The sequence below is a fragment of the Citrus clementina genome, unplaced genomic scaffold (assembly GCF_000493195.1).
Source record: "Citrus clementina cultivar Clemenules unplaced genomic scaffold, Citrus_clementina_v1.0 scaffold_2, whole genome shotgun sequence".
Lineage (NCBI taxonomy): Eukaryota > Viridiplantae > Streptophyta > Magnoliopsida > Sapindales > Rutaceae > Citrus > Citrus x clementina.
Genome location: NW_006262688.1, coordinates 35475798 through 35499678, shown reverse-complemented (window position 1 = coordinate 35499678; position 23881 = coordinate 35475798). Strand labels below are relative to the sequence as shown.

At 36.7% G+C, this 23881-nt stretch overlaps 4 protein-coding genes across 4 annotated transcripts; 1 reads left to right on the top strand and 3 right to left on the bottom strand.

The window, feature by feature from the left end:
* Positions 1 to 197: 197 nt before the first annotated feature.
* On the bottom strand, positions 198 to 2833 carry LOC18050469 (B-cell receptor-associated protein 31). The gene is made up of 3 exons (XM_024191283.1): positions 2281 to 2833; positions 875 to 1237; positions 198 to 528 (listed from the first exon to the last, which is right to left on the bottom strand). Exons 1-3 carry the CDS (start codon positions 2567 to 2569, stop codon positions 254 to 256), a joined length of 927 nt encoding a protein of 308 aa, XP_024047051.1. The 5' UTR covers positions 2570 to 2833; the 3' UTR covers positions 198 to 253.
* A 10412-nt stretch (positions 2834 to 13245) lies between these two features.
* Positions 13246 to 14355, bottom strand: LOC18050468 (probable F-box protein At4g22030). Its single transcript, XM_006449700.2, has one exon. The coding sequence runs from the start codon at positions 14302 to 14304 to the stop codon at positions 13246 to 13248; it is 1059 nt and encodes a 352-aa protein (XP_006449763.2). The 5' UTR covers positions 14305 to 14355.
* A 2145-nt stretch (positions 14356 to 16500) lies between these two features.
* Positions 16501 to 19330, bottom strand: LOC18050467 (peroxisomal membrane protein PMP22). The gene is made up of 7 exons (XM_006449699.2): positions 19102 to 19330; positions 18846 to 18944; positions 17769 to 17870; positions 17523 to 17598; positions 17046 to 17116; positions 16870 to 16955; positions 16501 to 16750 (listed from the first exon to the last, which is right to left on the bottom strand). Exons 1-7 carry the CDS (start codon positions 19171 to 19173, stop codon positions 16696 to 16698), a joined length of 561 nt encoding a protein of 186 aa, XP_006449762.1. The 5' UTR covers positions 19174 to 19330; the 3' UTR covers positions 16501 to 16695.
* A 1103-nt stretch (positions 19331 to 20433) lies between these two features.
* LOC18050466 (probable F-box protein At4g22030) lies at positions 20434 to 21829 on the top strand. The gene has a single exon (XM_006449698.2). It carries the CDS (start codon positions 20455 to 20457, stop codon positions 21748 to 21750), a length of 1296 nt encoding a protein of 431 aa, XP_006449761.1. The 5' UTR covers positions 20434 to 20454; the 3' UTR covers positions 21751 to 21829.
* The last annotated feature ends 2052 nt before the right edge of the window (positions 21830 to 23881 follow it).

The window sequence follows — 23881 nt, the reverse complement described above, 5'->3', positions numbered from 1 at the left end:
TGCTGCACCAAGCATGGGAAGTTCAGCTTGGAACTCAATTTCAGGAGCATTTGATACCACGTCAAAGATGCTATTCTTCCTGTCTCTGTTCCTCTTCATATCTCTGGTAATTTGCAGATTTCATTAGGTAACAAGATTAGGTTCAATATATAAAACAAACACACGATTGATCTCTCATGTCTTTTTTCTAACAGGCTTGTAGGCCGGCTCTTTTGAAGAAATCGATCAGGAAATTCAATGTTGCATGGTGGGCTTACTCATTTACATCAACATTTCTTACTCTGGCCTCTGTTGAATATGCAGAGGAGGTGAAAGGCCGTGTAGCACCTGCAATAATGCTTGTGTTATCATCACTGTCAGTTCTAACTTTCCTTGGCTTGATACTGCTCACTGCAGCCAACACCAATAAGCTTTTGCATGAAGATGATCCCATACTGAGTTTTGTTAACAATTCAAAATCCAGAACTTTTGCGGCGCAATAAGTGGAAGAAGCAGTTTTCTTGGCATTCCAGTACACAGTTCTGAAATCTTACAAATAATTGTACATAATTAGAAAAGACATAAAAAATCAGTAGTAAAACTTCTCTCTTATTTGACGCTTATAATGCACTACATTTTATCAGGACAAGATTCAGCTGTTCTACTTCAGGCTTCAGCACTTTTTATGAAAGAAAAAAAAAAAAAACCTATTTTTCATCATCCCCACTATTGTTTTTCTCATCTCTGAAAATTTTCTTCCCACCTACAACATTGAATGCATGAATAATGCATCCAGCGAAAGCTTTATAAATTCCCAGTATGGGACTATGGAAAATGAAAAGGCAATTGATTATTTGGCAAAAGACATTAATTCCTTAGCTATCCTTCTTGCTACCTGAATGTGACAACCTCCAGTCCAAAGATTGCAATTGATTTCGCAAATTTTGGTTCTCCTCAAGCAAACGATCATACTCAAAAAGGAATCCTTCGGATTGCTTCCTTAAAGCGACTGCATTGGTTTCTGCAGCATTTGCCTCCTTGGACTTTGTTTCAAGCTCAGATTCCAGCTCCTTAAGTTTTGACTTCAGTGTAGTCATCTGGTCCTCCAAGGCTTTTATTTCCTCTGAGCCAGCAGCTTTCCCATCTTCAAACCCTCGACTTTGATTCTTAATGGCCTCCATGGTCTTTCTTCTTATGCGGAGTTCTCTAATATAATGATGTAGTCTGTCTATCATGAAAGCAAGGAAAAGAGAGGCTCCTGCATGCAATTTCCAAGATTTATAAAGATCCAAGGGCCAACAAAAGTGTTACTAGTCAGCTGAGAAGCGAAAATATAACAAAAAGCCCAGTCTCAAACATCAAAACTCTAGTTCATAAAAGAATTGGATAGACAAACAAATAAATGAGATCTCTCACTTGAAGGCCTATGGAAAAGTGAAAAGCAGAGTATTCTTAAGAGGAAGAATTTTTGACAGGAAATACTCAGAAGCTGAACATCATACAAGCGAGACATCAAGAAACAGAGATTTCTTCTCTTAGTTCTCTTTAAAAAGTGAGATCACAACCATAAATCTCACTACTTACTGCAATATTATTGTCATTGGAAAGGTTAGGATGCATGCTCTTCGTGTTGTCAATCTACTTGTAGAGCACAAATATTACTTGGTTTTATGCATGCTGTATGCATTCAAAAGCAGGTTCTCTCCAACTGCACAGTACAGTTGGGTAAGAAGAAAAAGTTTAGAGTTGTTCGTAAAAATCTGTTAATTCAAGTCAAATCTTTAGGTTAACGGGAACTTGCAGTCGCCTCACAAGGAGGAAATATGATATTGACAATCCATAATGATACATTACAGGCAACATGAATTCTCGAACATTATAGGTGCCCAACTATTCTTCGCCAATGTGAATTCTTAGATAATCTAAACAAGATCACCTAGATGATGTGGCCAATCTTGGGTACAGAGAACGCTTTGAGCACCCAAAGTTAGTTCTCTTCTAATCTAATAAAATATTGTAGAACAATTCTCCCCTGCTTTGTGATAGTGCGCAAAAAAGGGACGTGCATTAATACTTGAAACCCACATGTATGCTCGAAAAGAGCAGGCTTCAATATTGCGTTCACCAATTCACATCAATAGCAAAACAGAAACCACTTTCTAAACTCCAAATCAATCGCATTTCAATCAACTGTATCGATCAAGATGCCATAAAGGATATCAAAACTTTAACAAGTAACAACCAGAACCAAAAAAAAAAAAAAAAAATTCAGAAAACGAGATTCAGGAAATTAATAAATACCCATTAGAGTGGCTTCAAGGAGGTGGTTGGCCAAAAGCACCTGGTCCGTGGGATTGACCACGGCTCCCTCATCATCGATCCAACGCTTCTGGATTATCATAATATTATAAACACTCGAAATCAGCATTACAAGCACCGTTCCCGCCACCGTTTTGACCACCACGGGCCCACGCCCACGCTTGACGCGATCAAGGCTCATGATCAAAAGCTTCCTTAATGGTGTCTTGAACAATAACACTATTATCAATGCCATTTCTGAAAACATCACCGTGAACAACAGCTGTTGCATTATGATTATTATAATTTTTTTCCTTTTTTTAAATTTTTTTCTGAGAAAGTTTTCAGATAAAGAGGATTGGGAGGGCAAGTGGGTGTGGGTTAATAAGATAGGATGATGATGAGTATGGGATCAATGAAGGGAATCGAAGAGAGGAAGATGACAGAGATGTTGGTTGCTGGTCGTCTTTATGGTCTTGGTCTTTGGTTGGGTACTGGTTTGATTTTGGTTTTAAAAGTGGTTGTGGGCTCTCGTTGCTGAAGATTTTGGGTCATTATTTCGAATCGAAATAATAGAATTCCAAGAGCTATCAAGGTTGTACGTGGAATTTCAATTGGCCTCCGTGTACTTGCTTCACGTGTGCTCATTAGCTTCTATAAAATTAGTTCCCCAATATAAGCCAATTTTTGTTTAAGCCACATTTCCAATTTCGGATTTTATTTATTAGTCTTTGGAAATATCAATTCAAATCCAACAATTCTTAGGTCGAATAAATAAAGAAAAAAAAGATATGAGTATTAGGTTAAACTAAACAATAAAATCGAGATTGACCTTTTTTTTTTTTTTTTCTCTTCCTTTTCTCTTCTTTTCTATTTCTCTCATCTCCTCTAAATTCTTCCAACCAAATATCAACTATCATAATGACACTTTATTCTAGAATAACAAAACTTCTAAGAATTTGGCGGCGAAGAAGAAACAAATGAGCTAGTAGATTGTGTGTGCTTTTTTTTTTTTAATTGCAAGCAGCATCGAGTTAGTGGGGATTCACTGACGCTCATGTAAGAGAGTGGACTGCGCGGTGGACTGGCCTGGGCTTGTTACTACTCTCAAATCAAATATCAAATAATTTTTTATCAATCTCATTTAATTTCCAATGTGGAAAATTAGCTAGTAATTTGAAATTAACACCAAAAAAATATCAAAAGTCAAATTCCTTCAAAGTTTTTGATGGATTTAAATACCGAGCACAAGTTAACAGATCATTAACTATTTGTTAGAAAGTTGGTAATAATCTGCAGATCCATCATCTACGCTTGTTGGCTGCAGGCTAGCTGTTGACAAAGCTAAAAGCACTTACCCTTTCTCCTTAATTTTCACTTTAAGACGTACAAATAAATCCAAAGAAAAATGGAAACACATGCAAATAATTTAACCCATCAAATCTTCGATGCCCTGTTGCCCTCCTAATGTTTATTTTCAAGGAGAGTTATGGCTTTCAAATCTCTTTACTGAGAAATTAATTCTTCTATTAATTGCTTTAATTAAGTTGGTATTCATTCAATTCAAGAGAAATTATCAATCATATACCCTTAGATAGCACTCGTATCAAACGTGATACAATACTTTTAAAGTATATCACTCGTCTACTGTAAGTTGACAAAAGACGTTTGCCGTCCACCAAATTATTAACTGCCGTTAGAAAGTTAACAGAATTGTGGTAAATTGACTATTTTGCTCTTGAAACTCAAATTAAGATAAAAAGACAGATTTACCCAAAAATTGAAATAAATTTTCAATACACAATTTTTTTGATTTTATTATTGACAATACATTTTCTTCATTAAAAATTATAAATTATTAATGGTACATATTATTAACAATTATCCGTAAAAAATTATCTATATTATAATATAAAAACTTATTTTTTTTGGATCAATAATGGGCTCTAAAAGAGCTAAAACACCACTAAACGGGAGTGGGCAACCCCAGACACATCGTTATGAAGAATACTCTGTAAATTAGGAGGAGCAACAGTAAGTAACTGCAATCCTAAAGGACAAGACAAACTAAATGAGGCCAGAAAATCTGCTGCTATGTTTGCTTCTCGATAGATGTGGTTCACTTTCACGACCCAGTCCCTGCTGATCAGCTCACGAATGGCAAGGATAAGAGAATGATGCTCATTAACAGGAGTGGTCGGATTCTCCAAGATTTGAGTAACAGCTTTGCTGTCAACTTCCACCCAAATCCTTCTAAACCCTCTTTGCCAAGCCATGCAAAGCCCGTGGTACAAGCCCCATATTTTCGCAGCAAGAATAGAACAAACACCAAGGTTGATGCAGAACCCAAACTGCCAAACTCCCCTGTAATCCCTCACAAGGCCTCCCGCTCCTGCAACATCTGAGTCCTTCCTAGCACCATCAATATTCAATTTAACCAGCGGCCAGGTTGGAGAGCTCCAACGGATCCACGTCTCAACATGTCGCTTCCCAACAATGAGAGAACTGCAAGAGAATCTTTGAATTTCAGCAACCCGCGAATAAATATCCAACATGATATTATCACATTCCCATTTCTCATGATTAAACATGAACTTATTTCTCCAGAACCACAGTCGCCAAATTACAACCCCAAAAGTTAAAGACCACACTTGGGTATCACTATGAGATCTAGCCAATTGAAGGTTAGTAACCAACCAATCCGTGAGGCCATCCAAAAAGAAACTTTGGTGACTTCCATTAACCAACAGACGCTTCCAAATTGCCATTGAATAAGGGCAGTCACGCAGCACATGAAGCGTATCCTCCCTTCCAACTCCACAACGATCACAAGCTGCATTCATGTCTATTCCCCGAGATGCAATCTCACACTTAGTCTTTAGTCTAGAATGAAGGGCTTGCCAAATAAACACTCTAATCCTCTGCGGTCCTTTCCAAGACCAAGCTAGCTTCCAAATCGAACTCTCCTCAGAATGCCACAGCTTAGCAAGGAGCTTATAAGCTGAACGAATAGTGAAGCGACCCGAAGGAGATGCAGCCCAGAAAAATTTGTCAATCCCATTGCTCGGCGACGGAGGCATGATGGAAGCAATCCTCAACAAAACGTGATGGGGTAGGAGGTGGCTAAATTTGTTCCAATTCCAGGAGCCATTCAAAAGCATAAACTGAGCAACCGGTTGAAGACTTATATCACTGGGAATGCTAGAAAGAGCTAATTTCGCCAATGGTTGATCATCCACCACCCAACAGTCCCACCAAAATCTTACGGTCGTTCCATCACCAATAGACCAGCAAAGACCCCGGCTAGAATGCTCCCAAGCTCTCCCCACAGCCTTCCAGAGGGGGGAGCCTGCACTTGTAAGGAAGTTGTGGTGAGTATCCATTGGGGAAAACCCATATTTAGACAACAAAACCCTAACCACCAGTTTTTCAGGCTCAGTCCGAATAAACCAAGCCATTTCATCATCAAAGCTTTGTTCATGAGTGCAAGCTTCTTGAAACCAAGACCACCAGCAGCTTTTGGCTGACATAATCTATCCCAACCAATAAGGCTCATTTTCCGATGCTCCTCATTACCACTCCAAAGAAATCTTCTACACATTTGATCAAGCTTAGAAGTAATACTTGCCAGCAGGAAAGTTGATTGCATTGCATAGATGGGAACAGCCTGTAAAACACTCCGCGTTAGGGTGATCATACCTGCCAGGGATAAATGAGATGCACTCCAACCCGAGAGCCTCCGATCGACTTTATCTAAAATCTTCTGATACGTGGTTTTTGTGATACGCCTATGAAGGAGGGGCATTCCTAGGTACTTCCCCAAATCAGGGGTGACAGTAAAGCCAAGCTCATTATTAAGGGCATGAGCGGTAGGCCCTGGAACATTATGGGAGAAAAACACTTGAGTTTTAGTTTTATTCACCTTTGCACCCGAGCTGAGACAAAAAGAATCTAACACTTCCGTGATAAATTTAGCTTGATCATTGGAAGCTTCAACAAGAAGCAGCAAGTCATTCGCAAAGAACAAATGACTCAAAGGGGGGCCCGAGCGAGCTAACCGAATTGGCCTCCACTTATTCTGATGAATAGACTCATAAATCCCATGACTTAGACGCTCTATGCAGAGAACAAAAATGTAGGGAGATAATGGGTCACCTTGACGCACGCCCCGGCTAGGTGAAATGTCATCAGTAAGTTCCCCCTCCCATAATATATTCATTCGACCAGTTGTGAGACAACTCATAATTAACTGAATTAGAGACGTCGGCAATCTCAACTCCATAAGAGTATCCGAAATGAAACACCAGTTCAGCCTATCGTAAGCTTTCTCCAAGTCAACCTTAATAGCCATCCATCATTTCTTACCTTTTTTGCACTTCATAGAGTGAATAATCTCCTGAGCAACGATTATATTCTCAGTAATATGTCTTCCTGGTACAAAACTAGTTTAGTGAGGTCCAATCAGATCAGGTAAGAGGTGTTGCAGTTTATTCACAATGATCTTAGTAACTGTTTTGTATGTCACTGTGCAAAGACTTATGGGACGGTAGAACTTGAATGAACTTGGATGATCATTTTTCGGGATTAAAACAAGGAGAGTCTTCTTTACAGTCACTGGAACCACTCCATCATTGAAAATAGATTTTATTGTCTCACAAAACGAATCCCCAACAATACTCTATTGTGTTTGATAGAAACAAGCTGGCAACCCGTCAATCCCCAGAGCTTTAAACGGGCTCATTTGGAAGATAGTATTGCGAATCTCCTCATTATCAGCCGGCACACCAAGGCTAGCCAACCTAGTCTTTTCAATTTCTGGGAATCGATCTCGCAATGGATACAAGTGATGCAATGCCTGATCAGGGGCATACAAATTCGAAAAGAATTCCACAGTTTCTCTTTTAATCACTTGAGGGTCATATAACCAAACTCCACAGCTATCCTTGATTACCTTAATTCGATTACGGGCTCTCCTAGTGATAGTCTTTTGGTGAAAAAATTTGGTATTTCTATCCCCATAAGCAATCCAGTCTCGTCGAGATTTTTGGAACCAAAAAATTTCTTCCTGCGCCTGAACTGTCTCCAACTCCTTTCTCAACTTCAACTCTAGCCGTCTAAGACTCTTGTAAGGTCTGTTCTCCATTGCTTTTTGTACTCCCACAATCCTGGCTAATAAAGACTTTTTCCGTTTAAAGATGTTGCCAAAGACGTTTCTGTTCCAATCTGAAACATTCCTAACAAACTTAGTGGCAACTTGCCCATAAGACTTAGAACGATCTCAACTTTTCTTCATGAACTCGCCAAACCGAGAATCGTTTAGCCATGCAGCTTGAAATCTAAAAGGCTTGTTATCCATATTCTGATGGATATATTGCTCAAACCGAACAAGCACAGGTTTGTGATCAGAGGCGACACGGGGAAGATGCAGGACCGAATAATTCACAAATTTCACTAACCAATCCTGGTTGCACATGGCGCGGTCAAGCCTTTTGGATAATCCTCCACGTGACCATGTGAATTGGGGATCGCTAAACTGCAGGTTAACAATACTGTTTGAGTGAAACCAAGAATTAAAAAGATGGCAAATACCCGTGTTGGACTGAGATCCCCCACACTTCTCATTAGCATACAAAATAGAGTTAAAGTCACCCCCCACAATCCAAGGGCCTCTTATTTGAAGTGCCAACACTCCTAGCTGAGTCTAGAGTTCCCGTCGGGTTGTTGATAAAAGACTAGCGTAAACTGCTGTCACCCATGACTGCATCACATTCTGATTCATGACTCTAAAATGAATGAATTGTTTGTGATTAAGCACCACCTCGATGTCTAAATAATTCTTCCATAATATCCAGATCCCACCTTTAAAACCCACGGCTTCAACCCGATGAGATCTATCATAACCACTCCCTTTTATGAAAAGATCAGCTTTCTTGCCACTAATACGCGGTTCTAACAACACCACCATTGAAGGCTTATAGCTTGAGATTAAAGAATAAAAGGAAAGCTTAAAGCTCGCCGATCCCGCTCCCTGTACATTCCAAAACATTATAGATATCATAAAAAAATATAAGAGAGTGATGCCTTACTGGCGGGTTCCACTGGGCAATGTCTCCTGCAATCCATGAGTCTCATTGACAAAAGAGTTATCAACATCAAATGTGGTGTCATCAACACTATTCATAATATCATCCTCCTCCCCCACCTTACCATTATCAGGGGGATCATTTAAATGCTCAAGAGGAGGTTGGTGCCCTGGGTTCACTTCATGAGCCTTCTCCATTTGGGCCCCACTAGTTTCCCCAACAAGGATGTTCGGTGGGTATGCAAAGGAAATGACTTTGTGATATTTTGGGTTAAGGGTTGTATGAGCTATGGAGGGACCAAGGGATGTGGCAGACGGGGGGATGGCCTTCTTTGAACTAGGGGTTGCTTTAGGGCGTGAAATAACATTAGCATGCTGTTGTGCAAATTTTAATGTACTCGCAAGCGCACGAATCTATTGTAGTATAAACTAATGGTGACGAGTGTCGATCCCACGAGGAGGTGGATTTTAATTATATATAGAATTAATTTTGTAAATGGGTAGTTGGATTTATGGTGGAAATGATTTGGAATATGCTAATACTTAAATTAAAATGGCGAGAATAAATTCTAAAATTGGAATTGCAATAGAGAGAATAAATTGAAGAGAAAATCTATTAAATTGACGTACTTGGGTATCTGGATCCGTATCAACATGCATCATGGGCTAAATAATCCGTATTAATGCCAATTAAATCATGAGGGAGAAATCCACACCTCATGAACCACGCTCTAATCAATATGGTGCTAAGGGCTTATCGTGCCAAATAATAATAACCTTGTACTAGAGGGCCGGTGAAACCAAGGCGGTACTAGACAAGATTAGTATTATTTGTCGACGAGAAGTCAAACATCCACAAAAACTAGAGGGGAAGAGAAAATAAATTTACCAAATAAAGCCCATGACACATGTTGAGACTTCACCTTCAACCCAAGCTTGAAAGAAAATTAGCCACTCATAATTGAACTAGGGGCAAAATAGAAATTTATTAAAATACGAAGAAAATACAAGATGGAGAGAGAATTACAGAAAATGGATCCCAAAAATGGATTCAGAGATATCAAATTAGGGGGGAGAGGCCCCCTTTTTATAGATACATGGAGTAAATCATGGCCATCGGATTAAAAACAATTTGGACGCTCAGGATTGCGCCACGTCATCAGTCAACAGTCCACGGTTTGACCACGCGGATGAACAGTAACACGGTTTGACCCGATTTTGAACAGTAACGCGGTTTGACCCAGATGAACAGTAACGCGGTTTGGTTGAAAATAATCCTGTGTGATGCATGCACCGTACGCGAGATTTTTCGTCCACTGATATGCTGCCACGTCACCATCAACAGTACATAAGAATTTTATTCCAACAGGATCGTGACACCTCATCAGTCAATGCCACATCATCGGTCAATGCCACGTCATTGATCCGTCTATGTGAACAGTGCCGTGAACAGTAACGTATACAGTCCCGTATACGTGAATAGTACCGTACATGTGAATAGTATTATTTTTCCTTTTATGCTCCTCCTAAGGTTTTCGACCGTCCTGAATTCAAAAGTGATGTCCGTTTTGCCGTCTGATCTCTCCTTTATTGTGAAATAACTATAATGCCCCTAAAATACATAAATTACTTAATTAAAATAAAACACACGTAATTAAATCACAAGAATGTTAAATACATAAAAGTAAGGGTTGTTAGTAAGACTTGAAATGTAAAATGACGGTTTTCTCCTTTATAAATATGCATTTTCTAACACTCAACACATGCATGGCTTTAGAGGTTTCAATTGTTGTCTGTTTAGGTTTGGGCGGTTGGGGCTTGGCAATTTGTTTGCCCTTCATATTAGGTCGTAGGGTCTGTGCTTTAGGGTTAGCAATGGGATTAAAAACATGTTTAGGCTTACTCGTAGTACGGGAATAGATAGATGGGTTAGGCAATTGAGGTAGTTCCTTCGGGGATTCATGGAGGGTCACTCCCACAGCCTCAACATTGTCAATATCATCAGCTAGAACGTTGAAACGTGACAATCCAGCATTATAATTTTGGTTTTGCATGCTACTGTTCACATTCTCCTTACCAATGATAGGCCTTCTTCTCATTGGAGCAATCAATCATCCATGGGCCAAAACTACCTTCTCTATTTGGATCCTTCTTTCCCGCATTAGTGTGTATGGTGGTATGAGGTATAAATACGACCTCAGTTCCAAACGGTGCCTCCAGTGCATCCTCTTTAGCAGCTCCATCTGTACAGCCATTACTTGGGTGACCATAGCACCCACATTTGAAGCATATTACTGGCAATCCCTCATATTCAACTTTTTGAACACTTCCATTGATTTTAAACTGAGAAACCAGAGGCTTATTAAGCAATATTCGCACCACCAACCTTGCGAATTTACCTCTTTCATTTGATGCAGTGTTCACATCAATTTTGAGGACAAACCCTATAAGCTGACCAACTTTCTTCAGAATACGCTTATCATAAAGATGCATGGGCATTCCAGGTAACCGGATCCACGCATTAACTGTATCCAATTTAGTCACCTTACTATCAAATTGTGGAGACCATGGTTGCACAGTTAAATAATGCCCCATAATGACCCATGGCCCCTCAGTTACGACATACTCAACATCCTCATAGGACTGTAGTCGAATCAGGAAAAAGTTATTCTCCAAGTCCACCACTGAAACTCCCCAATCTTTTTCCACATCGATTTCAATCTGGTGCACAGCACTCGGTACCCAATATTTTTACCCAGAAGTTTAACCACAACTGAGTTTTGCCATGGTTTTATCAGCTTCTCTTGAATGCGTTTCGAAAAGTCTATTGTTGGCATAGCACCATCAGAACTTACCATGACATCTCCTGGCTCAAAATCCCAATCATTATCATGAAACTCCTCTCCCTCAGTCATCCCATGGATACTGTTCTTTCCTAGGCCAGAATCTCGAAGCGCATCTCTATAAGATGCTGGTAGTGGATTATTGGCATCCATTCCATTCGCCCTCCAGCGGGCCTTTTTACTTGAACGATCATCGACAAACGGCGGCGGAAAAACCCCAAAAAAACTAGAGTTGTCGTTAGTTCCAATTTTCTCATAGGGCTCCGACATACTCGGACTTGAATTTTATTAATTACAAAATTTTAATATATATAAAAACTTATTAACAATACATATTATTAACAATTATACATATTATACTATAAAAAAAAAATTTGAGTTCAAGCTTGGAGTAGATCTTCAAAAATTTAGGTTAAATTTTAGAGGAGTAGATTTGGTCGTGGATCAATAAAATTTTTTTTTAAGTCCCTATGAAACAATATTGTTCCACATAGAAGATGTCATCGCCCGATAAATGGGATGACATGTCATTTTTTATCAAATATATCAGACGACATGTCATTTTTCTTAATCAAAGTTTTTTTTTTATTTTAAAAAACTAGATTACCCTTACGATATCAGCACTTGCAAATGGAAGCTAACAGTTTGGTGGATAATAAACACATTTTGTCAACTTAAGGTATAGAAATGATACATATTAAAAATGTTATAATACATTTGATACGCTCTTTCATTTAAATAAGAGTGATAACTTTCCTTAATTCAAATTACTTATATATAGGTGTGTTTTTTGACTACTTTCCCAAAGTGTATACACTCAGAATGCTGACGAAAAAAGTAGATTATTTATTTATTTTGTTTCTGTAGATAACCGAATATTGTCCTAGCACGAGGTTCGAGGAATGATAAGTCCAAAAGCTTTGAGTCACAAAATGGATGCTCTTATTCTTTCATTGCATTTGATATTATTTCTTTTATTTGGAACAAGTCCTGGTATTTGAGAAAATCTGACCAATGAACCATTGACTTGGAGTTGCAGGAAAATGCTAATGGCTGTGCGTATGATAAAAACCAAATGGCTTGATTCTTAAATATGGGTTCTAAATTAACCAGCTAATTAATTTTATTTTGTAAACCTAAGAAGTATACAAAAGACCAACAAATATTAATTAACCAAACGGAAATCGACGTTCAAATCTGATGTTTTCTTGGTCTTCATGAGCCAGCTTAACGTGTTTAATTATTTTCTCTTCAATATTCTGAATAAAGTTGTGAATAATTAAACAGCTCTTTTGTCATCTTCATACAATCCAATAGTTTCACACCAAGAATCAAGAACACAATAAGTCGTCTGTTTAGTTGCAGCATCTTATTATAAATTAGTTGAGATTGTTGTTTATTTCTTCTTCAATTTTAAATATGGGATTATTGATTTTTTTAAGATTAGTTTTTATTTCTTCTTCAATATATAATTAATTATCTATGTATGACTTAGCAGATGAGTTAATAATAGTGCATACATGCTTAAGATAATGGAATAATATGACACACACACACGCATACCTCTACAATTTTATTTTATACTGTTAATTTTTTCTTTCAGAAAGACAAACACAGCTCATATTGTTGGTGTAAATTATTATATAATATATATTAAAAAAAGAGTCAAGACACTGTGTCACGATTCATTTTCATTGATATGAGTGAAGCCACCATGGCATACCGGCATTGGCATGTGAAGAGTGGATGGGATCACATACACAGTGATCAGACACACACACATATATATAGGATAATTAGTAAATTTTCTTGTCAATATATAGAAAACATATTTTTAATAATATATATTGAAGAATTAATTAACCTTGATCGGTATATATATAGAATGGATTTTGCAGATATATATATATATATCCAGATGAATTAACAAGCCAAGAATCGATTAAATGTAGGTCTAGGGATTAATGACACAAAAGTTTTAATTTTGTGGCATTATTTACAAACAATAACATAATTGAACTGCTTGCAATAATATTACGAGGATCAAAAGAGCTTGCTTGCAAACTCTATATTATTTGCTTCCCCATTTTCTGAAGAAGTTGCAGCAAGATTCCTGAGTTCTGATAAACTTCTTCCCAAGCATAAAGCCACCTTAATTTCGAACAAGTCTCCATTTTCTCTCCTCTCGACATCACTCTCATTAACGTTAGACTCTATAGTTTCTTCCATAAGTTTAAAGAAACCGGCATTGCCACGATACATCTCAAACACCATCCCCAACTGGCCACCATGTTGAAATGTGTTGACAGCACTAGCCAAAGCACCTGCGACAACTCCTATAATCACAGCCCATGATGAGCCATGATGATGATCCACAAAAGCAGAAGAAACGGCCCCAAGGCCAGAAAACAAAGGACCGGAAACAGCCAACATTTTGTTAAGCTTCAAAGCTTTGTTAGCCAACCTCAAGTAATCATCCAAATCCTTCTCCTTGATAACCTCCACAATTCTTCTCATTTGCTCCTCCAACTTCGAATCCCACCCATTGTTCATCTTCCTCACTGTAAGCCGGCGTTTTCGCCTAATTTGCTGCTGAGGCCACCACACTGCTGGTTCAACCCTGGACGGGAATTTCTCAAGCATGGTGCCTAGTAAGGGAAGTGGGTATGCTCTATCAAGAGCCAAAACTTTTTCCATTGCTTCACTCACATCAGCATCACTAGGGTTTCCAAGAGCTAGCACTGTTTGAAGCTCTCCGTGCAGCAGCTTGAATAATCTTTCAGCATTTCTTTGTTCTTCAGCCAGTTGTGATGGCTGAATTCTGTTGATCAACGCCAGCATCCCGGCGGCTGCTGCATAAAGAATTGTAGAAGAAAGCTTGAGTGCCAAAAGAGAAGATCCCGACGACGTGCCTGCTATGCCTGTCATGAAAGCTGCAGTAAGAGTGATTCCATTAATGGAACTCAAAAACAGATGATTCCAGTTATTTCTTTGCTCTCCAACACTCTTATGCATCTCCACTCTATCAGCTACAGCTTCCATGATTCGGAAAAACTTTGCAGCCACAAGTTTATGATCATCATCATCATGATGTTGCTCCATATTTTGCGTTTCATTCTTGAAACCATTTTTCAAGTCCAAATTATCCTCAACGAAAACCTTGTTTGAAAGTTTCGGAAGAGAAATGGGATTCATCATCCGAATTTTTGGTGCATTCATTGTCGCACTAACTCTTGCATTTGGGCTATAAAATGAAGGCAAGCCGGCTGCAAACATGATGCCTGAAGCTTGAATCGTTGCCATTTAGCCCCCCTAGCTAGCTAGTTACAATTTTGTGAAGGATTTTAGTCGGTTTGAGATTTCACGAGCCTATATATAGCCATATATTTATACTAAGTAGTTGGTTTTGTGTGATGTAAAACGTCTGGTGGTTGAATTTTGATTATGGCTTCACGGAGTTAAAATAAATAAATAAATAAACTTGGACCCGTTCAATTTTTGTGCCCTAATTTTTATTTTCAACAGCCCTTGGGGGTGTGCAAATTCCAAATTCCTACGCTGAGTGTTGACTTTCAAATTTCAATTTCAAAAACCTTGAAATTGCCAATGGCCTCGGGACAAAAAGCTGTTTTTGTTTAATTTGTATCTATCTGGGTCTTCCATTACAGGTCATTAATTTCATTTTTCTAATAAAAATAATAATAAAATAAATTAGCTTATCACTTGTCCACGTGAATGTTAATTAATCATGATTATTTTTAAAATTAAACCAATAACATGTTGCTACAAGGAAGTTCACATGGCAATTCAATTACAAAGACATGCGTGATAATTTGTTTCCTCATGTGGATACACCTTCGGCAGTTTTCTTTCTTTCATTCCTTTTTTTTTTTTTCCTCACTTAAAAAACAGTCGGTCAAATTTCTGGGTCAAATTTTAATTCTTCTAAGAACTAGCATTCCTATTTCCATCATTTAAACCGTGCCAGACAGAAACAATGATTTCGTTGAACTAGCAAAACCACTAAATTCAGGTTTAAAATAAAAAAAAAGGGCATAAAAATTTAACAGAACACATTCAACAAATTAACGAACATAATTATACCATTAATTCCAAGGGAGAATAACAACAACCAAGCTACAAAAACATTTATGTAGCTCAAGAACATTCTATTAAAAACTACCTAAAGATTTCAAATAATTCAGAAAACATATTAACAGTAAAAGAGATGAGATGCGAAAGAAACTGACCGCCTCCTCAATTGAAGTTTATGATTCTTAATGCCAGTGACCAGTTGCTGAGAAAAAGTATGACCCTGATTGCTGGCTGACATCAGTCCAGCAATAATTGCCTGCATTTAACAAAATGCAATGATGCAGTAAAAATCAATTTGCAGTCAATTCATCTGTCTTTCTTACCCGCCAAACACAAAAATCAAACAAAAGCCATCACAGAAAAATAAATGAAGTAACAAAACGTATGAGAAAGTAAAGAAAGGCCCTTTGCGCTCAAAGGGTGTAGCTGAAGCTGTATCAGTGCTTTCTTTGCAATTCATCCCATCCCTTTGCTCAGTCAAATTTTTCTTCTTCTTCTTCTTAAATTACAATAACAACAGACTCTTAGGATTTGCTGATGTTCAGTCATTTCAGTTCTTTGCCCATGAGGGTTGATCTGGATCAACTGGGTCCACGTAGGACAGTTATTAACAATATATCAGTTGGTTCACGTGCCAACTTTTTTGTAATAAATTATTTGATGGATGAGTTTGTTTAAAAAAAAAAAAAAATAGAAAAATTGTTTCTCGTCTTTAGTAGTGATGCGTAATTTTATGTGGAAATAGCTGATAACATTCTACGGAGGTAAATCTACTTCGCTCATACCCATGAGGAGATGGTTACTCGCCTACTTCTACTCAATTTCAAAATTGAGAGAGACATGTGCGAGAATGGGTTACCAATTAGCTAAGATAGCTCTTTAGGTGGTTAGCATTACTGTGTTAGTGTTTACCTCGTCCACTATGAGATTTATAAAATTTTATATTTAAAAATTCAGTGAAACTTATTCTAGTATACTTATTTTAAAAATTCAGTGAAAATTCAGTGAACCCCTTATTTCCCAATTGTTGAAATTCTGGATTTTTCCCTTAAATTACATGCATAACTATTTTGAAGGCACATCACTAGTATACTTTGCGAGCTCAATCTTATTAGCATATTTTACCAACCATTTAGCAAATAGTATCTGCTTGATTCATAGCTTACAATTTGCTTCTCAGCAAAAAGAAACAAAGATTATGAAAAATTAAATTAAGTTCATCAAACCGAACATGAGAATAACTTAATTGATAACCTCACTAATCCATCAAATATTCAGAAAAATAGAGAAATAATCGCATTAGTATTCTTGGCTGCCCAAAATATACTTTGAGCTACATAAAAATGAGCATAGAGTAACAAGCATTACTACACTGACGTGCATATTTATATTTTCAAGTCACTTAGCTTTTGGCAAAGCCATTGACCTAGCCCGAAGATTCAGAAATATTCCCCTGAAATACAAATGGAAACAAAGTTAACATTTTCAACTTGCTGTGAAAAGAAACACTAACCGATATCTAAGAAATGCCGGCATATAAAGGAAGTAAATCAGAGGGGAGACAATATTCACCAGCACATTGCAACTAAGCTGTGGAAAATCACACGGAACTGCAGTGGTACATATAGATGATTTATCCACCCCACAACTGGCCAGAACTGCAATATCGTTAAGATGTAAGATATCAAGGGGAAGTTTGTTTCACATCAACAAATTCACCAGAATACAATCAGAGAAAGTAGCAATACCGTCCATGATGTATACTGCACTGTCGGGTAGTCCTTCTTGATTTTAGTTTTCACATCCCTCCAAGGTCTTCCTGCATTTTGTATGCTTTCGTTAAATTATAAGCAGCGGCAATTTGCTGCCTGTTACTGAATTATACAACTTCATTTGTATATTATTTCTCAGGTTATTGTTATATTACACAATTCTTCATGTTAAATTTGTTTGACAAGCCGGAGTTGGTAGACTATTCCATGAATTTCAAACATTTAACACAGGACTGAAGGAATAAATTACTATTGCTTGAAGTTTTAACCGTTTCTTCATATGCATTCAGTTTGATTTAGTATCCTATTTGCAATAATTTACATACAAATCTGGAATCAATAAGAATTGAATGTTTCCTAGTCAAACAAGTAAAATATGTTAAATCCATTTGCATCACCAATGATTCCAGCGCCTAAATGTAAAGTTTATAATATTGTGCAGTATCAACTTACCTTCAACAACAACCCCATAGTAAATCATAAACATCAAGTTGTTCCAAGGAGAAGATGTCAACTGTTCCAACACCACCTGAAATAATATTATTTTCAGCAATTTAGTGCTTCATTTACTTATGCCAGGAAAAAAAAAAATTGGACCGAAAAATATCTGGAACTTATATAGGCTTCGCAGTAGGAAGTAATGTTCCTGTTTGAATTTGACATTTTACAACTTTGGCAGATGGGGAGATTCCAATTTACCTTCTTGGCAACTGTACTGGTATCTTTTTTCCCCTTGAAAATTTTATCCAGGATTAAATGCAGGAAATGTCCGAACGGTCCAAGATAAGCACATCCAAAAAGCTGCATATTGTGCCATTTATAAGTTTGAAATAGTAACCTCTGAAAAAAGGGTGCTACAGTATGGACCAAAAGAGAAAATAAAATAAGTTGTAAAATTTTTCTAAACAATTAATTTCCGGATGATGTTGACCTTTTTATTTTATTTTTGGAATAACAGATGATATCAAATTAAATAATATACAGAAAGTAGGTAACAAGAAAAATGTGAGTACGAATTAGTTATGGTTCAACTTCAATGATGATTCCTGACGAAATCCTGCATATCACAAACGGGCCATGCTTAGTTCTGCATTGGATTTGGGTATAAGAACTCAATTACCCATACCCCAAATTCTCATCTTGTAGCATTTATAAACAATTGTTCTTTCAAATAAACCTTGCCAGAAACAATAAAATCCAATTACTAATATAATTTAAAAGCTATTAGCAGGAGCACTAAATTGTTCAGTGAACATGAAGCAGCACATAAATGCAGTTAGAAATAACAATAATAGGTTATTGAACCAAAAACGAAAAGGAAGAATAGATTTTTGGCAGAGTAAGCATTTGAATTTTGTTACAGTGCGCAGATAACTGAACAAATTTTGAAGGTGAGAGAGAAGTTAAAGCTTAAATGGGCATAAACTTTGGAAATTGTGTACGGACTGATTTCACAATATACAAAACAAGCACCAAACAAAAAAAATTCCCCAGTTCCAATTTGTAATCACAGAGAACATTATAACAGCCCACAACAAATCAAACACAGAAATTAAACAAACTCAACAGTAGTAATAACAAAGTGAATTAGAAGCATCCCATGAATCAAACGGAAGAGGCTAAAAGCTAAACTGCTAAAGTTCCAGTGAACACAAAAACATGAAGACAAAAAAAAAAAATTATAAAAACCACATGCTAATGCTATGGCTGTATAATACATCTTCAATCAATTCAGAAAATCAAGCAGGAAAGAGGTGAAAAGGGAAAGAGGCTGACCACTTTAAGAAGTAGCCTCCTCAGCTGAAGTTTCTGAATGCCAGTGAGTTTCTGAGCAACTATGTCGCTGATTGCTGACAACACTCCCGCAGTTATTGCCTGCATAACATTATAATAATAATAACAAAATTTAACTTTTTAATCGCCTTTACTCCAGTTTCTCACGCACCAAACAGAAACAATCACACATATTAAATAAAAGGAAAGACCCATCACAGAAAAAAAAAAAAAAAAAAAAAGAGAGAAAGAAAAGGACCTTTGTTCTCAAAGGGTGTTGCTGAAGTTGTATCAAGTACTGTTGCAAACCTTTCTTTGCAATTGATCCCATTTCCTCACTAAAATTTCTTCTTCCTTCTGTTCTTCTTCTTGCAATTTTAAAGATGGAGAAGGAAATGGAAATGGGGAGAATAATAATAATAAGGGCAAGGGACTTGCTTTAACTTGTACTTTGTGCTGCTTGCAAGTCAGTGACTTCTTTATTTTGCGGGGACGGTAATAAAATAAAAATCTTCCACGCGATGCGAGTTCAGACGATGGTGGGTTCGCCACGTCGGACGAAATTGGGACGGATTATTCATTGTGAAATTAGGATGATTCGCTCGTACATTCTCTTTACAAACTTTGTCCCCACACTCTTCGGCTGGCCTCGGCTTCGATCGCTTCTGCGTATCGCAAAACCGGTCAACGTTCTCATTTGCTGACCAGTTACCGTGCCTGGAAACCCTGCTGTTCTATTTCATGCGACTCCCTTCTTCTATAATTAAATCTTAATAGAAAGATTATAAGATTTAAATTAATTTTATATGAAGAAGATAAGAATTAATCTTAATAGAATAGACGAGAAATCGCCACCACTCACGTAAATTGCAAGGGAGTAATTTCTTTTTTTTTTTTTAACAAATTATAAGAAATATGTCCAGACTGGTCTTTATAAGTACTTACAACCTAAATTGGATATGTATGATTATAAGCAAGCGAAAAAAAAGGGTATTGTTAAGTTAATATTTCATGTAACTAACAAACAGATAAAATTTATCCACTAGCCTACTTAGTCTCACTGTTTTGTTACTCATTTTTACCTTGTCTATCTAGATGTAAATTGCAATTAACGCACCTTAGGCAAACCCGTACGTACATTAATATTATATATACTACCTCAGAAGTAAGTCCTTAGTTTAGCAATAGCTTGCGTCTAAGGACAAGGCAAGTACATGTGTCACTGACGCAATGATCCAGGAAAGCAGGTTTAATTTTTGCGTTAGTAATTTTTAATTTTAATTCACCACGTCTCACGTTAGAATTTAGATTAGACCCAATTAAGGTAAGAAATTATATACGAATGAAAACATATTATCGTTGAATAGGGGCCGGAACTAGTCATTAAGAAATATTGCATTGAATGGGAGAAGGGGGAAGGAGTCATAAATTAATTCAAAATGGGCCGAGTCAGAGAGTCATATTTTCAACGGATGAGTTATGACCTCTTCTTATTCAGTTATGTTGTTGGTTGATTACTATCAGTGTCTATCTATAAATATGTCTCTCCCTCCCATTTCATTCTCAAATCTCAACCTTCGATTTACAAAGAAACACAAGAGTCATATTATTCATGGCTTCCTTACAAGCTTCAAATCTCCTGTTCCCTTCTAAAGCTTCCTCCAATAGGATCATTAATATTAATGCCGCTATTTCTGTCCCAAAACTAACGAAAATCAATTTTCCAGTGCCTGCTCTGATCAGAAAACCTGCAAGTAATAAAACAAACCTGGCTGAGGAGCTGAAGTTAAGACATAGAGATAATGGATTCACCGAGTACTCAATCCCAATCGTCGAGAGACGAGAATATAAGGTTGAAGATTATTCAAATCCTCTGGTGGAAGCTCAATTTTACGCCATCTTGGAGGCTATTGCTGACAGAGTTGAGATGCACAAAAACGTCGGGGAGCAGCGTGACAACTGGAACAATCTTCTATTGAACTCTATCAATATGATCATTCTCACTGCTGCAACCATGTCCTCCATGGCTGGTCTTGCTGGTGGTTCTCTTTTGGCATTGAACCTACCGTCAACTCTCTTATTCTTTGCAGCCACGGGGATGTTAATTATAATGAACAAGATCCAGCCCTCACAGCTTGCCGAAGAACAACGAAACGCAACGAAGCTGTTCAAGGAGCTCCAGGGGGAATTACAAACCTTACTCGCTCTCAGGAGGCGTCCAAGTGAAGATGATGTGAAAGAAGCAACGGAGAGAGTTTTGGCGCTTGACAAAGCATACCCGCTTCCCTTGCTGGGTAAAATGATTGAAAAGTTCCCTAAAACCTTCGAGCCTGCTGTTTGGTGGCCAGAAAAAGAAAACGATCATCAGCTATTCCAAAGAAACAACAAACCTCATCATCATACAATGAAACAGAGTAGGAATGGATGGAGTGAGGAGTTGGAGATGGAAATGAGAGAGATTGTCAAAGTGTTGAGGAGCAAAGATACCGAAGATTACGTCAGACTAGGCAACTTGGGCTTGAAAATAAACAAGACTTTAGCAATCTCAGGGCCATTACTCACTGGCATTGCAGCTGTGGGGTCAGCCTTTGTTGGAACCAACTCTCCGTGGGCTGCACCTGTTGCCGCGGCGGCCGGGGCTTTAGCTGCCACCGTTAACACTTTGGAGCACGGCGGGCAAGTGGGTATGGTTGTAGAGATGTACAGAAATTGTGCCGGCTTCTTTACGCTTTTAGAGGAATCGATCGAATCCACTCTTAATGAAAGTGATGTGGAGAAGAGAGAAAACGGAGAGATGTTCGAAATGAAAGTGGCTTTGCAGCTGGGAAGAAGCGTTTCAGAGCTTAGAGATCTTGCCAAAAGATCAAGTTTATCAGAGCTAGACGAGTTCGCAAGCAAACTTTTCTGATTCAGTACTCGGCATTACAGCTAATTCTTTCGTTCTTTAATTTTTTAACAAATATTTTTGTATACATGTGTAGGCACTAGGGCAGATTCTCATATCATTGTAGTTCGATTTTAATATTTGTACAAAAAAGAAGAAAGAAGAGTTCTCTCTTTCTAATTCTATATATACAGATGACAAATTGTTTTATATTTAAATATTCAGTCTTTATTGCACTTCAAATTCTGTCAAAATTAATTTGGTAAGTGTATTATTATTATTTTTTTTTTATTAAGGGTAAGTGTATTATTTTTATTGTTCATTTTATCGTATCAAGACAAATTTTTAATATAATTCACTTAAATGATATCTACTTAATTTTTAATCTATTTGATGAGAGAATCACGTAGCATTTAATTTCTTTTCTTTCTTTTTTTTTTAAATGACACGGCATTGATGAAATGAACCAATAGAGATCGGACAAAGTTTCATAGAACGCTTGTATACACATCATTATTGCAAAAGTCCAATCATATAATGAAGTCTCAAACACATCTACGAATTTAATTATCATCATCCTGCGAAAGAGAATTCGAAACGTAACATTTTACATAATTTTGATAGATAATTATTCAATTAAAACTCTGCCATAGATGACTTTTCCATAATTAATTTTTTCCAAGTTCCAACGTCAAATAAAAATTATTTAGCTTTATCAATGTTGCAGCTCATCACTTAGGTAAATTAACCTTTCCAGTTGATGATTTTGTTCTGCGGTTCGATTATTATCGGCATTCTATTCACGAATATTTGTAGTCTCTCTGTCATGAATGAAGTTTCATTTCCAAAAAAAGAAATAAAAATGAAGACTACTTCCAATGTCAAAGAGTTTATTTAGTGGATATTTAATACATGAAATGTATGACATACTAATTATTTTTCGTGCTTATATATATATATATAGAGCAATCATCAAAAGAGTGAATTTTTCATTTAAATATTAAAAAAACTTAATTATTAATTTCTTAATATAATTAAAATTCACTCTTTTGATGACAAATATTACTTTGAATAACTTGTATTCAAACTATGTTTCCTCTATTTCCAATCTTTCGTATTTTGACAAAATTTATCTTGGGGTTCAACCGTTTGTACCCTTTACTGAGGTCAACTACGGCTGGTAATCACACGGTCGATGAGAGCAGTCTCGTCAAAAAATCAACATTTTCATGATAATCATCGTGGTCCTTCGCTCCAAATATCGATTCCTTTCCATCTCTTTCTGTCTCCTGAAAATTAATTAATACATATTGATCGGGTAGTTCAGGCAAAGCTTTCTCAAATGTCAATTCTCAATCAGCTTTTTATATTATTTTTGGATCATGCGTGACCGTCATCCTCTCCCAACTTCTCTGACTCGTAGTAGTTTGAAAACATTCGCAAGGACTCGTGCTGTTATATAACACATATATAAGTATATATATATATATATAAAAAAAAATCAAACATTCCCACGAAATTTCATTCGTATGCATCATTTTATATATTTGTAATGTATTTCACAATTATGTAAATACGAGAAAAAGTTGATTTTAATGTTGTAATAAGCGTATCTATATTTTATAAAATGCAAACGTAATCATATATATATATATATATATAGTCGAATTACAATGGTAATAACATTCATACATACGTGTGTGTATAATAGAATTTTTTTAATTTAAAAGTTTAAGGTGTAAAAAAATCTTTAAAAACTTTAAAATTGTATCATTTTAAAGTTTAATTTCACAATTCTATTAAATCTCATGATTTTAAAATTTTTCTGAACTTTCCCGCACTTTATATATAGGCAATTTTAAGAGAAACATTTTTAAGCACAAATTTTTAACTATTAGATTAAAACATTTCAATGGCTTGCATTGAAGCTGTATTTTTGTTTTTGATGCACAATTCATTAGTAGTTATTAATTATTCCTATCTCACTCTTTCTTTTGTTTTAATTTTATTTTCTTCTCTGTAACTGTCATTCACCACTCACAACTCAAAGAGTTGTGTTATACAAAGAACCCACGTTGTTTTTTTCCCCCTTGTAATTTATGATTTTTCTTATAGCTTTATCAGAGTAAGAAAAAATCTAAAGGAAAGGAGAGAG

Bases quoted from the DNA above. Each gene is read 5' to 3' on its own strand.
- LOC18050469 (XM_024191283.1), bottom strand. From the start codon at position 2,569: ATGCAACAGCTGTTGTTCACGGTGATGTTTTCAGAAATGGCATTGATA. The intron at 1,238-2,280 runs GTATTTATTAAT...AATTGCATGCAG, and splicing joins CCTTGAAGCCACTCTAATGG to GAGCCTCTCTTTTCCTTGCT. The intron at 529-874 runs GTAGCAAGAAGG...ATTATTTGTAAG, and splicing joins CTGGAGGTTGTCACATTCAG to ATTTCAGAACTGTGTACTGG.
- LOC18050468 (XM_006449700.2), bottom strand. From the start codon at position 14,304: ATGGAGCAACATCATGATGATGATGATCATAAACTTGTGGCTGCAAAG.
- LOC18050467 (XM_006449699.2), bottom strand. From the start codon at position 19,173: ATGGGATCAATTGCAAAGAAAGGTTTGCAACAGTACTTGATACAACTT. The intron at 18,945-19,101 runs GTCCTTTTCTTT...AATGTTATGCAG, and splicing joins AACACCCTTTGAGAACAAAG to GCAATAACTGCGGGAGTGTT. The intron at 17,871-18,845 runs GTCAGCCTCTTT...CACAATATGCAG, and splicing joins GGAGGCTACTTCTTAAAGTG to CTTTTTGGATGTGCTTATCT.
- LOC18050466 (XM_006449698.2), top strand. From the start codon at position 20,455: ATGGCTTCCTTACAAGCTTCAAATCTCCTGTTCCCTTCTAAAGCTTCC.